General features: G+C 44.7%; 1 protein-coding gene across 1 annotated transcript in view; it reads right to left on the bottom strand.

Annotated features, from left to right (window-relative positions):
- The window catches only part of LOC144109491 (receptor-type tyrosine-protein phosphatase T-like), a 190,273-nt gene that overhangs the window by 45,897 nt on the left and 129,341 nt on the right, over nt 1-15,035 (bottom strand). Inside the window, 5 exon segments of the mRNA XM_077642312.1 lie at nt 4,634-4,838; nt 6,370-6,476; nt 8,363-8,435; nt 11,199-11,449; nt 12,955-13,251. Coding sequence (XP_077498438.1) covers nt 4,634-4,838; nt 6,370-6,476; nt 8,363-8,435; nt 11,199-11,449; nt 12,955-13,251 — 933 coding nt within the window.

Genomic DNA, 15,035 nt, shown 5'->3' with positions numbered 1-15,035 from the left:
AGGGCTGTAGCAGGGCTGTAGCCCCCGGGATTGTAGACGGCTGCCGAAGTCCACCGGGGAATGAATGTCGATGGGCGATCTTTTCGGGCCCCCAATTCAACACGAGCGGAGGAAGTTGACATAGCTCTCGCTGCCACGGATTCAAAATCAAGAACGGTCATCACAGATTCTCGCCGGGCATGTGAATGCTATCTGGCGGGGGAATATCACCTCTTGACTCCCAAATTCTACAACGGGCTGCCGCCGATCCAACTCAGACAAATATACTCTGGGCTGCTGGCCACAAGGGTATACGAGACAATGAGGTTGTTGAAGTGCCCGGCCGAGCGCTTACCCACCGTGCTCTTCAACATAACTCTCCTCACTCAGAAGCTAAACAAGTGCTTTAGCGGCTCCGTAAAATTTTGGATAATTGTTGCGACAGCCACCACCCCTATCTGGCTGCTGCCAAGGCTGAGTAAGGCGGAGGAGCGAACTCTGCGGCGCCTGCAGACAGGAACTCTCCTCCGTCCGGCAGTAGTGAAGCGCTTTTATCTCAAAATAGATGGGCGTTTCCCGCACTATGAAGAGACCTGCGCTGTATTTCACATGGTCTGGGCACGTACTCAGGATCCTCAGCTTCCCCTTTCCCCTAAGATCTCTGGTAAAGCGGCCGTGAGACGGGTCTCGTCGCGCGGTGTCCAGGACGAAGGACATTGACCATGCAGCTTCATCTTTTGACTCCCAAACTTTTTTTAACATTAAAAAGTTTTCCACCACCACCAATACCACAGCAGTCGTCTCGTCTTGTAATTTTAAAAATGGTGATCTTTGTCGTGGTGGCGGATGAATGAATTAACAGATATTGTTTAGTACATTCAATTTAGTGCGAATACACGGAATTTTATTTTTTTATTTTTGCAAAGACTGTTCTTACTAATGTCACATGCATGAATGACTGAAGTGAGGCACAGAAATGATGACTGATTCAATCTGCGGTCTTTTTTTAGCGGACATGGGAAAGTCGATTTTGCTTGGGTCAGAACCTTCGCATTAGTGCTAAGTTGGACTCGACCATGAACGAACAGTGCCTCTGGACGAAGCCCTAGATTGGTGTTAATCTATGCGGGTTCCAGAATGCACGCCAATTTTTGTTGCAAAATTTACGAATTGCTCGGTGAATTTCTCGCCATTGGTATGGCCCATCAGAAAGATCTCCTATGTAATCATTGCTCTCGGGTAGTCTCTCAGTTTTAGCAGGGCTTAAATGCTCTAGGACTAGTCTCTTGTACAGATCCCTAATGTACTTTGTACTAATTCATGTGCAAGAAATGCGTTTTCAATGGATTCTACGGCACTGTGGCATTCCTTCAAATTTGATGGCCAATTTCTTAGCGAAATCTGTCATCAGTGGCTGTTGCCCTCTCTTTCCATACTTTACCCTGCTGACCACATCCCGTTATGAACGTTTCCAAATGCACTAGACCGTGAGCTATTTGCCCATCCTTGCTACAGAAGACTAACAGCACTTAAAATTTCTAAGGAACGTTCTTTCATGGGCTTCAAGGCAATGTGAGGTTTCCGTGGTGGCGCTGTTGCGTTGCAGGATTCCCCGAGGAATCTTTATTTATGCCGTTCTGGGTTGACCCTGCCGAATGTACGTGCGTCATACGGGGACTTTGAATCCTTAGACCATTTCATGCTCTCCTGCCGGAGGTTTGCACGGCACAGAATTCGGTATCTGCAAATTCAATAGCTCAATCAGGGCTGCCGTTTACTCTCCCCGTTATTTTCTTCTTCGGTACAATCGTCAAAGGGCATGCCCTTAAACTTGTGTGTGAGCTTCTTCACAGGAATGTTATCGAGACCGGGAAATTTATCTGTTAAGTCTTTCCTTTTACTTTTCTCTCAAAGTTTTTGTATTTATGAATATTACTTTTTAATAATTTTATTTTAGCCGTCATCTCTTTGTTTCTTCGATTTTCATTACACTCTCCTCAAAAACTCTCATAATTCTTTATTGGTTTTTCCAGATTACTTCATTTTGTTCGCGAGCTGCTCGAGATAAAACTGGATGACTTTTCTTCTTGTTTGGCTCTGCAAAAAACCCTGTCCCATCACCCATCGGGGGTATGCACCATCGCTTCTGAATCAAGAACAAAGGAGCGCTCACGTAAGCCAATCCCCCACTGTGGATGTGTACCACTCCAACAGAGGACAGCAACAACAATATACGTGACGCATACACGAAATAGACGATATTTCTGTGCTCTCAAAGTCCGAATTAGTATTTTCGCACTATTAAATAAACACTGTGAGTCACCACTCGACACGCTTTTGTTCCCTCTTAGTGCTTTTGTGCGCTAACCATTTGAATCAACTGAGAATGCAAAGTTTTGTTGGGCGTAATGCGGTGCACTTTTCGGCGATGTCCAAAGGAAGAATTCAATAGTTACCTACGAGAGAAGAACTGGTAGCCGAAATTACGGCGCGCACACCAATTCATCAAGACGCATAGAGCCACCGGCACTGCGCACATTTTTGTTCGATTAAGGTATGCTCAGTAATAAGTAAACTAATGTTAAATGGTTTAAAATGGTATTTAAAAAATTGGCAGTTCCTTAGCTCGGCTATTCCAGGATATACGTAGCGAAAGCTAAGGCATAGCATGGTTAGCCTTGGTTAAACTTCAGTGCAAGTCCAGGTTAGTCTCGTTGTCTAGCCATGTTGTGGCGCATTAAAGACGACACAACTGTGTTAGCGGCGCACGCGAGTTCTCCTTTTGCAATCCTCCGACACGTTATCAGGCATGAGAGGCAGCTGGCGAAGTGAGCGGAGGTGTGCGCAACGACGAAGAACGCGATGTGATGTCATACGAAACGGCTGCGGCGGCGAGCCGCGTGGTGTGACGTCAAGCGAAGTGGCGCGGCGAGCGCGCAAAGCACAGTAACCGTCTTACATATGTCGGTGCACACCCGAAGCACGCCGTAAAGGAAGGTATAAAGGAGGTTGGAAAGAAGAAAGCGAAAACTGAAAATTGAAAGTTGCACTTTGAGGAAAAGAGCGGCGTTGCGCCGCGGCGGAACACCTGTGGCTCGGTGCGACTAGTGGCGCATGCGCAGTTGTGACTAGGGAGCGAGAGAGAGAGATATCCGCGGCGAGGCGCGCGTTGTGACGTCATGTGCCTCCTCGGAGTGCGGCCACGTCGAAATCCCAAGTTCGCGGCCAGTGAAGCTTTCGCATTAAAATTGCAGTTTACAGAATAGTGAGCGCTATTTTCGAAAGTTAGGACTGGAAGCAGCAAGGCGGACAATGCACACAAAGATGATATCAAGAGCTTCAGAATTAATTTGACCGATTATAACTTGAAAAAAGCCGCTTTATTAGTCCGAGCATTACGAGCACTTGCTTTCTTCAGTTCGCGCAAAAGGGATTATAAGCAGATCGTATTGTTAGGTCGCTCGCCTACAGAGCCGGAGTACACGGCTTCGAACCCGACCACGGCAGCCGCGTTCCGATGGGGCCGAAGCGCAAAAAGCGCCCGTGTGCAGTGCATTGCTAATGCGCGTTAAAGATCCCCAGGTGATCGAAGTTATTCCGGAGCCCTCCACTATGGCACCTCTTTCTTCCTTTTCTTTTTCACTTCCTCCTTTATCCCTTCCTAACGGCGCGGTTCGGGTGCACACAGATATATGTGAGATTGTTACTACGCCATTTGCTTTCGTCAAAAACCTATGTCCAATTTTTTCGTATTTTTACCATGTGGAGTGGCCAGAAGGAAAGTAAACTCGAACTCTCCGAGAAACCTCATAATGTCACTTATCTTGCGTAGAGCGGGTTCGGAGCTTTGATCTAACTATGATTTCGAGACAATATTCTAAAAAGTTTGCTGAGAATGAGAGTGGAAAATGTTTCAGGCTAATGTTAAACAATAAGAATGATGTCAAGCGTAAATATTGCATCAAGTAGAAATTATTTTACAACCAGTTGCTGCGGTGCCCATTACCTAAACTCAGAAACAAGCGCTGCACTGCAAGACCTGCTTCGTGTTTCGATGCATGAAAAAACATTACTCTTTCCCTGTAGCTAGCTGTGTGGGCTGTGGTTGGCTAGAAAAAAATTATCACAAAAGGCTTAATTCGCAGTCAGGCTGGATACCAGGACGGGCTAACATCCTATTGATGCTGATTCGGTGCCGCTCAAGAAAAGAGGCAGAGGCGAAACATCCTTATAAGCACCTTAATATTTCTACACGCACACTGCAACACAATCGTGTTTAAAATTCAGCCCAGTTTAGAGATAATTGAAAAGCGATAGAATCACTATGACATGTATCGTTCAGTAATCTATACTAATTTAGCCGAAGGCGCGGCGCACTACCGTCTCCGCGCTAGCTATCATTAGGTCTGACGCCAAACAGTTACAATTTGTATGAAGGCAATTCGAGTTAGGGACAAGGAATTGATATGATGAAAAACGAGTCTGTATTTGGTTGTGGTTGTAGTCCTGATAAAATTAAGCTCCAGGTTAAGGTCCCTGTTTCGTTTACGCGTTCAGATTTTTATTTATGGGGGGGGGGGAGAGGGGCGTTGTTATGTGGTGGGAATATTGCCGCCAAGGGACTTAAATCCTAGGGCTGGCATGAAGTACTCACGCGATGCCTTTGTGCTGAAGTTGCCGCAGATGGCGTCTCCAAATCCAGCGCTCGTGCTGGCCTGAACGCATACCATGTACGTAGAGCCCGGAAAGAGACCTCGCAGGTAAAACTCGGGCTTCTCTGAGATGTTAAGCACCACCGATTGTGGCTGCCATGAGTTGGTCAGCATTGTGTTGAAGGAATGCGAGAGAGAATACGTGACCTGCGTTGAAGACAAAAAGCCCGTATGAAGCAGTGCAGGTGCGTATGTGTAGAACCTCGGTCATCAAGCAATAGGTGACGTCTCAGAGTAGACAAAGCATTTATTTGGTTAATTTAAGTTGAAGTACAGACGGTATTGGCGTTCTGTGCAAAACTAGCCTTTTTGACTTAGCAGCACTACATTTCACATCAAATTTGATAAACGTTGCCCAGGTGCTGCCAGATTCAACATCAAGCCTCCCTATATAAGCGCTAGCAGTGCTTAATATTGTTGGTCCGGGGCCTTCTTTGACTTTTCTTTAAAGCAGTCTAATCTTGTGGCTAATCTGTCCGTTTTTTTCTTGGAAATTACAAATATGCAATAGTCTGTTCAGGAACTCCAGCTGTCTGAAGAAGAGTAAACAGCAGCAATCTCTTGAAAGTTCATAGTAATCAACACTGAAGGTAGCCAAACTGTTTGATAGATTTGTAGAGTGATTCAGACTTGGAAAATTCCGCTCGGGTTCCAAGATATCTGGCTGAAGCAAATATGCATTCCGAGGTTTCGTGAAATACAAGTACGCATATTGTAGTAAGGGTTTCCTCATATGAAGTTTTTAAAATGTCCCACACCGAATAAATCCGACGCTCCAGAATGTTCTTCCATCTATCAGGTAAGATTCTCGTTCAGCCCATTATTCTAGCTCGTCGCCAAATACGAGAGCACATACGTAATATGATCCGATTTATCCAAGCGTAAACAGCTATTTATCGTAATTTTGGGCGAGAAACTTCCTATATGAAGTTAGTGTTCGCTTCCACTTAAGTCTAATTGTAGCATTTCCAAGTTAGTTGTTTATAGAAGAGATTGCCGAATAATCCCAGTATGCGGTGGTTTTACAGGAGCCTTTATTATCATTAGGTTCGAAAAAATTGAGATTAGATTGAAGCACATTCTTGAATTTAAGCTTGATTCCAGTGCTTCGTCTCCTCCTACGATCGGCAATAGAAACAAGCACCAAACACCATTGTGTAAAATATGGATAAAATTTTCATTTTCGCGTGCTGTTACCAGCCTGTTAACAGCATAATTAACTGTAAAGCATCCCTGCTGACCTTATCATCATCACCACACAACTCACTCATAATTAATTGTCGCAAACAAGCTGCTCAGAGCTGATAATTGGATTTGTCACTGAACAAATATGTAACAGCAGCCAAGGTTGGCAAACAGGCCGCCTGAATTCTTCATTGCGAGTAAACAATCAGTGGCTGAATTTAAATTACTGTTGACGGTAAATAACTACCCTCGACACGCATTGAATGAAACTTGTAACCAGTTTCTTATTTTTTATGTATATTTGTTTTTCTTGGAGACTAATTTAAGAGCCTAGTCTTTATTGGCTCGCATCTTCATTCCAGCATATGCAGTCAATAGTCAACCTTTAATGCCAGCAACATGAGTTAGACAGTCCATTCCCTTGCCTTATCTTGACCATTAGCTGCCACTGAAACTTGGTTAACCATGTGGAGAAAAAATGTGCTTGTCTCACCTTGTAGCTGGTCAGGTTACCGTTCTTCCGAATAGGAGGTTCCCACTGTATCCTCACACTGTCTTCAGTCTGATCAAAAGACTGCATGTTTACAGGAGCTTCCGGAGCTGAAAATATAGGCGTATGTTTTCAGTTTGAAATTTAAAATAGAGACTGGCGCTTGAAAAACAGCGCCGTCGGCACTGAAATAATAGATGCGGACTGTGTGCAGAATCGACTTGTTTAGATTCTTCAGCCAACCGAGAAATCGAAGTCTTTCTGATAAACACAGGCTTCGCTGCCTCGCAGGCTTTCGCCGGAATCTCTCGCCAGCATTTCCGACAAACTGAGACACAAATAGTCGTTGAAAGCTGGCTAACACTTGCACATGGGAATGGTCGTTTAGCTAGAATGAGTTTCCTCAATGAGCGGCGTCCGTTTTAATCACAAAGCGCACCCGATGACAAAGAAACGGAAGGCCAAGTTTGAGGCGATGCTGCAAGTGTAAACGAGCACCGGGCATATGTCTGGAACGTGGCAGATTCGAGGCAGAGGGTGTTAACAGGGAAAGGCTGCTCGACTAGCTGCGAGCCGGGAGGCAAGTACATGTCTTTTTATAACTGTCATCAATCTTCCAACTTGGCTTAGCAACTCAAAGCGCAAGTTGAGACATTTGTAATATGAAAAAGGTCATTCTATTTTTTTTTTGCTATTTAAGTTTCTACTGGGCTTCCATGTCTAGTAAAAGGTCCAGCCACCGTCGCATCCTTGTAGAGACAATATTAATATCCGCTTTTTTTGTGATTTATTTCGCGGGGCGACTGTGAGTCAGTTTTAATGACCAAGGTATTTCCGAATGAATTCCTTGAGCCATTGCGAGAGGCCGTTGATCCTAGTCGCTTAAACAGTGGAGACGCCTCTGTACTATTTTATAGAGATCTATATTGTCTCTAGCGGCACCAGTCAAACACACAGTCCAGGCAGGAAATCATTCTTCCTTCCTTATTCAGCGAATCTTATGTTTTTGACTTTCCTCAAGAAAGGAGCCGGGACTGATGCGTTTCCTAGTGCTATGAACCAAAGGGGGTGTGTGTGTGGGTGGGGGGGTGGAGGGTGCTGAGCACACTACATCAGAGTGTTGAGATGCCTATCCACTCCCCAAGACATCCAGCTGGTGAACACGTGCGGTCGCTAAAACAAGTGCGAGGCACGCGGGAGAACAGTTCTCGCGGAAGAACATTCGCCACCGAGCGGCAGAACGTTCGATAGAGGAAACATAGCTGCACTGCAGAAAATGTCAACCACGATTCCGGGAGGTAAAGATTTTGGGCAGGAGATGAGTGACTAAGTCAAGGTAGCTAGGTCTTGAAGCTTTCCGCATTAGTAAGACAGGAAAAAGATTGTGTTCGCGAGGCATCTCTGACCCCGTTTAGGACCGACGTGCAATATCTTGAAAAGTTTGGTTCATATTGCATGGTCTCGCTTTTTGCGCACGCCTTGGTTTTCTTTACACTTTCTGGGTTTGCAGTGGTTAAAGCTAGATGAAGTTAGTGCTTGTCCAGTGTTGTTTTTCTGTCGTGTTCGTCTTTGTAGGTGCTGTTGTTTTCTGTCTTATGTAATATTCGAGTCTAGCCCAAGTCGAAGTTCTTCGAAGTGTCCGCGCTTTGCTTGGAACTTTAGGGAGCCTAGGTATTCCCAGCCGACTTTAACAGCGCGCGTGAAAATCAAGTTCGTGTTAAAGATTAACGCCCATCCTTTCTCTCCATCGGTCGTCACATGAAACATTTCTTTCCCGGCTTCGCCAAGCAAGCAGACAAAAAAGCACGCTTGGCTTTTTTCCTGTGGTCCACATTACAGTCTTCCTCGTTATAAATATCCCGCTTTCTGCACCTTGAATCACATTAATTTTTAATCAGATCAAAACAAGAACCCAGATTGACGGGCCAATGGCGAAAAATTTGATCGCAAGCATCTGAAAAGCACGCCTTGCAAAATGGAAAGATTAAATACTCACGCATTTCTCTTGTCTCGACTTCCAGCTCACCAGAATACGCTGAATATAGATTTCCTTTATTTATAGCTCGTACCTGCAAAAACGGATACGAACTATTAGCTGTTTTGCTTACGTTTAAATATGCTACTGACAAAAGAGCCTCCGTCCCGTAAGCCTTTAAACCTTCTTTGTGTCTGCGTATGTTTCGCGTCTTTAACCACATAAGAACAATTACCAAATAGCCCTACAAGACATTCTTTATTTTTGCGGTAAGCGCTTTGTCCCAAGTATTGTTTATCACCGCCGTGGCGGAGAGATTTCTCATTAAAATACTGGACATAAATGCTGAATTCTGTACTAAAATGCAGCTGTGAGCGTATTTTGAAAACCTTATCAAATTATCTGTTTCCATTGTTCCGAGACAGCGCTTCAGCATCTCCTGTTTCATATATGCTCAAATTGCCTCTAGCACGCAAATATGAAGTTCGCACTTCCTTCACGAGCCCCGCCGCGGTGGCTCAGTGGTTAGGGCGCTCGACTACTGATCCGGAGTTCCCGGGTTCGAACCCGACCGCGGCGGCTGCGTTTTTATGGAGGAAAAACGCTAAGGCGCCCGTGTGCTATGCGATGTCAGTGCACGTTAAAGATCCCCAGGTGGTCGAAATTATTCCGGAGCCCTCCACTACGGACCTATTCGTTCCTATCTTCTTGCACTCCCTCCTTTACCCCTTCCCTTACGGCGCGGTTCAGGTGTCCAACGATATATGAGACAGATACTGCGCCATTTCCATTCCACCAAAAACCAATTCCTTCACGAGGCACCGGGAGCCTCACAGTCCACAAAAGTTGTGTACTCAGCTTTCCTCAAAAATAAAAATACGTGCAGTGCAGAAATAGCTTATCATTTTGGTTATGTTCCTATGCACTGAAGTCTTGAAAAGTACAAATCGTGTATGTGTGTGCACAGCAGGTGCGCAACACGCAATATTGTGATGTGGCGCGGAAGGCTTTCCGGCAGGCAGCAATGCAGTCTTCCAAAAGAAACTTTCTTGGGGGTCTGACACTGAAATTATTGAACTCGGCGGTAGCGATAGCAGTGGGTGTGCTCGGAAATCGCCGAAGAACAGAAGCACTGCTGTTCAGAGACGCACTTTAATTTAATGGTGGCGAATAACACTTAGGAGCGGCCGCCCAAAGCTCGTATGACGATCGCCAACGCCACTGGACTACTTTCGCGAGACTGCATTTGTGCCTTCTAAATCTGGGCGTCACTTCTTGCGCCACAACACAGTATTTAGGCCACTTTTCCGTGGCCTGCAGCATGAAGTAACATGCATTAAAAACATTCTGGGAAATACTGAGCGCGGCTGTACCCCAGCCAATTATTAGAGAGATAGCTCTATTCAGTGCAGAAACTCGGGTTCAGTCCGCATGCAGATGTGTCATTGAAGTAACCTTCGGACTTCGTGATTCCATATCAACATCCCTAAGTAATAAGGGAGTAATTACTCATTGCCATCCACCAAAGCACAGCCTTACGGCTACAAAGGAATGGTATACAGCTTTCTCCGAAACTTCGTAGTTAAATAAAAATTCGTCCTGGTCCGGGGTTCGAGCCCGGGACCACCGCTTCACCGGAGCAGTCGCTCTACCAACTGAGCTAACCGGGACGGTAAGCTTATGGTAGGGCGAGAGTGAATTGATCAATAACTCGAAGTAGGAACAGTCCTGGTAAAATGTTTTAGGGGAATCCCCCAAGGTGGAGTTAATTTGTAATAATGGAGTAATTACTCATTGCCATCCACCCAAGCGCAGTCTTACGGCAACAATGAAAAGTCATACAGCCTTCTCAGAAACTTCGTAATTTAAGAAAAATTCGCCCTGATCCGGGGCTCGAACCCGGGACCACCGCTTACAAATATATTACAAATTAACTCCACCTTGGGGGATTCCCCTAAAACATATGACCAACACTCTACCTACTTCGAGTTCTTGATCAATTAGCTCTCGCTCTACCATATGCTTGCCGTCCCGGTTAGCTCAATTGGTAGAGCGACTGCTCCGGTGAAGCAGTGCTCCTGGGTTCGTACCCCGGATCAGGACGAATGTTTCTTTAGCTACGAAGTTTCTGAGAAAGCTGTATAGCTTTCCTTTGTAGCCGTAAGGCTGCGCTTGGGTGGATGGCAATGAGTGATTACTAGTTTATTACAAATTTACTTCACCTTGGGGTATTCCCCTAAAACGTTTGACCAACATCCTTAAGTCAGATGCCGCAGCATGCTTTGACTACGGTTAATGATCTGGTGTCCTCAAATTTGGACCCTGCCATACCCCCCAAACTTTGCCTACCCCAACCTAGAAATTTGACCTTAGATTGGGGCGAAATTCGATATCCCAAGTAATTTGAACGCACCCAATACGCTGGTGGCCTCCAACTGGTGGGCTCTGACTAAATTTTGAGTCTGGCGATACGATTTAGCTCCCTATCCCTTCACCTGAAACTTCACTCTAATGCTCTTTACTCCTTGGCGACCTGAGACATGTTTTTCTACCGAATTGCTGAAACTCGCATTAAAAAAATAAACACAACATACTTGCAACAAGCTAGGAGAAGAATAAGTGTGCGAGAGAATAGGCCGCACTTCACTAGGGAGCGGGTAGTAATTGCTTTTCTCCTAATATAAAAATACAATGTCGAATCAACATGCTATCTAGTGCTCAACCACCGTTGATTTATTTCAGCTGACAACGCGCTATCATAGGTAGATCCGAGATACGCAGACATAAATGCTCAAACATAATGAACACATATCAGTTTTTCCCTAATTGGGAAAAATATATATTGAATATGTCATACCGAGAAGTGGTAAATCACGTTGGGATGCAAGTTGGTCACTGTGTAGCAATGTCTTGGTGTGTAGACTTTTTCAGGTCTGCAGGTCTCCTGCATGATTTCAGTTTTGATAACTTCGCTCCGGTCACTTCTTTTCCAGTACTGAAGCTGGTAGCCCTGTAGGACACCGTATGGAGGGTACGGTGCGTCCCAGGACAAAAAGACACTCTCTTGCGTCTGCTGGTCGGCCCTCAAATCAGCTGGCGGAAGTGGTCCTATTGGAGTTAAGAAAAGAGTACAAAAGCCACTGGGGCTTTTATAGTGCTTAAAAGGGCGCTCAGAATTAATGTTCTCACGTTTGAATTGTGTAATTATTTTTACCGTGCAATAAAACGGCGATGACCTATGTGAATACGAGTCTTTAAGATATGAATTTGGAGAACGTGAAAACATTACAGGCTGGCAGAGTCCGCTGAAACTCGTGGTTTGTTGCCACTGCGTAATGAAAAGATTTTTTACACCTAGTCAGGACAGAAGACATGTTAGGATATTTATTTCCAACAGGCTGTAACAGTAGGCGGCCAGAATCTTCAGGAGCGTTTCGTGAAAGAAAAAGGTTATATACAGCACAAGTTTTTGAACACCGATAATGCGGGCATTAGGCCAGAAAGGCACAGGACAAAAAACAGTCGCATTCTTTTTGTGCATACGTAAAGGTAGGGTATTGCAAAATTTCTCATCAATCGCACTATGCCTGCAGTAGTATCGCAAAACGCACTTCTGATTCCCGAACTGTAGACTAAACATGCATCGTTACTGTGCCTAGGACATTGAGCGGCTCAAGACAAGAATAGGTAGGCATCCTCAGCCTCTACTTATGCTTAAAAAGCTTATTAGTCCTCAAAACGCGCTGGTCGAAGGTGGATTCTAGATTAACCTATTTCCTAAATATAATAATGACACTGCATCAGGTTTCATGTTATCATTGCAAGTTGCCTTCACTCCTATAGGCAGCCAGCTCTCAGCTTTGTTAGCCAACGGACACAAACCCAGGGCTCGAAAACCCATCTAAAAGGGCTATATATACGCGCCGCCGTGTCCCAGTGGTTATAGTACTCTGCTGGTAGCCGAAAAGATCCAGTGGTCGAATTCCGATGGAGGCGAAATTCAAGAGGGCCGTCTACTGTGCGATGTTAGCGCATGTTAAAGAACACCAGGTGGTGGAAATTTCTGGAGCCCTCTACTACGGCGTCTCTCAGAGCCTGAGTTGCTTTGGGACACTGACCACCATAAACTAAACCAGAAGAGCTATACTTCGCTCGCTAGTAAGCCAAAGGTTTCAGTTGCTGACCGAATTCTCTCGACCTTGGCTTCATGAACAATAAAGATGGTCGTTCTCTTTTTTTACGAAAAGCGTTGCAAGGCAGCGACAGTGACTTTTGCCGCCTTCCCATCCGCCGTCTTTTGATCCCCTGTTGTCCATTCTCTGATATTTAACAAAATCTTTATTTCAAAACGTTTCCATCGATTGCATCGAACAATTAAGACTACCATAGAACCCCAAAAGGGGAACTGCTTTTAAGATAGCAATAACGTTAATAGAAAAAAATGTAAGACTCTCGTCGGGGGATCTGCACATATAATGATTGTTATCGCAAAATCTTACATTATATGAAAAAAAAGTCCGTTCATAAGCAGTTCCTCGCTTAAAAATACTTTCGTCCAGAATTGTTGAGTATGGCTTCAAGGAACCGAACACCAAGTAAAAGAAGTGGCTTACGGGCTGGGTCTGTCCTGAAGTTCAAGGTGGCAAACTTGGGAGAACGTCCTGCGCTGTTTTCGGCGAACACTTTAGCCTGATAACTGGTGTAAGGCACCAAGTCCTCGTACTTCACCACCAGTTCTTTCACGGTCGTGCGGCGCAGCTCTGTTTCCCAGGGGTCGTCGCTCTCCAGCTCGACATAGTAGGCATTCATTGGTCCATTAGCACTTTGGCAAGGCACCCCAGACCACGTGATGGTAGTAGAATTGCCATAGGAACGACTACGATGCAACCCCATCGGTGCTCCGTCAGGCACTGCAAGGGACAGTCCGCATTTCTATATTCAGCAATCAAGGCACACTGCTCGACAGTAACCTAATCAAGAAAAGGAAACGTTTGCATTGAAAAAAAAACAATTATATAAGGATGATGTGCAGATTTTTTTTCTTGCAGCTTTTTGTTAATGGCCTGCAAAGTGAATATCACAGAGTTGCATTTTAGAATACTTTCTTTCCGGTCAATTCTGTCCTGCCAAAAAGAATTGGCATCTTGATCAAAATATTTGACGAAAATAGCCGAATGTTTATTATTCTGAATAACAAATGCGCGAAATTCTGCGTAACACAACCTTACGCATGACAAACTGCTAAAACAAACTTAAAAAGAAAATCGCTGTAATCGCTTCCTTGCGCGAAGTTAGAAATGCATATGCCTGGAGCACTAAAAGCGCCCAAGATCCATTAGTCCACAAGAAACCTCGTGCATGGAAAATTCTACCCCTAAGTATGAAAGAACAAGACTGTACGAAGCAAAGGCGCCATATTTTAGAGCGTTAACTCTACTGGTCGCATTTCGCACCTCCGAGTTATGCTGATTACATGGATAGAATAAGAGATGGTGGCCTCCATAGCAACGAGTCGCGATGATAACCGAAGTAGTTGCATAATAGAATAAAATATTAAAAGACGACAGCGCGATGCCCAAGCGCAACAAATCTAAACTAAACAATGTCAATCCAGTACATACATCCCTGTCTGACAGGCGTCAAAGTCGGGCCACTTAGCCCCGACATCCATGTAAAATTGCTGCGCCAACCGATTGCTGCCCAATGTCCGGGATGCTGTCATATAGTTCAGCGTTTCGTGCAGCGTAAACTTACTGATCAAGTTGAAACCTAGATCGTGGCAGGGATTCGAGCCCGCAACTTATGTACCCCACAATTCTACGTCTTTACGAATGTAAGAATGTTCAATTAATCGATTAATCAAATTTTATTGACATAAAACAGGCACATGTATGTTTATATATGCGTACGTGTATGGGAGTTTAACGTCCCAAAGCGGCTCAGGCTATGAGGGACGTCGTAGAGGAGGGCTCTGGAAATTTCGACCCCCTGGGACTGACATCACAAAGTACAAGGGCCTCTAGAATTTCGCCTCCATTGAAATTCGACCACCACCACCACGGCGGCTCTTTTTACATGCAAACATGGGTTAGGGGGGGGGGGGGCGAATCGGCCTTCCGGTGCGCCGAGAGCAGCGCTTAATGCTCCTTTCCCTTTTCTATCGCTCTTCAAATTTGTTCTTTTCTCTACTCGCCTACAATTTCCACCTCCCCGTTTTTCGGCGCGCTTTTCGTTGTTTATTCCACGTGAGAGGTGTTGTGCGGTCCATTATTCGGTCCCTTTCCCTCATTCTCAACATTGCTATGAGGGCGGAATTTGTACCTCCGCGCTCATTCAGGTGACTTTATATCGAAAAAACTGTTTCATTGTAAGCCTCTCCTGACGAAGGGAATACTATTCCTGAAACTGTTGGCGCAAAATAAACCTTTAAAACGAACAGTCGCGTTTTTTCGTTATGCTGCACTTCCGCTAGTAAACTGGCGCATTGGAACCCCTACTGAATACATTTATATGTATGTGTTTGTATATATATATATATATATATATATATATATATATATATATATATATATATATATATATATATATATATATATATATATATATATATATATATATATATGTGCAGACAAGGCAAATGAAGTGAAGGGCTCGTTTGACAAATATATTAAGGAAGCCAACAGTCACCGAAACC

This window comes from Amblyomma americanum, chromosome 11 (genome assembly GCF_052857255.1).
Source record: "Amblyomma americanum isolate KBUSLIRL-KWMA chromosome 11, ASM5285725v1, whole genome shotgun sequence".
NCBI classification, from domain to species: Eukaryota; Metazoa; Arthropoda; class Arachnida; order Ixodida; family Ixodidae; genus Amblyomma; species Amblyomma americanum.
The sequence above is the reverse complement of the archived record's forward strand: the minus strand, read 5'-3'. Positions and strand labels throughout refer to the sequence as shown.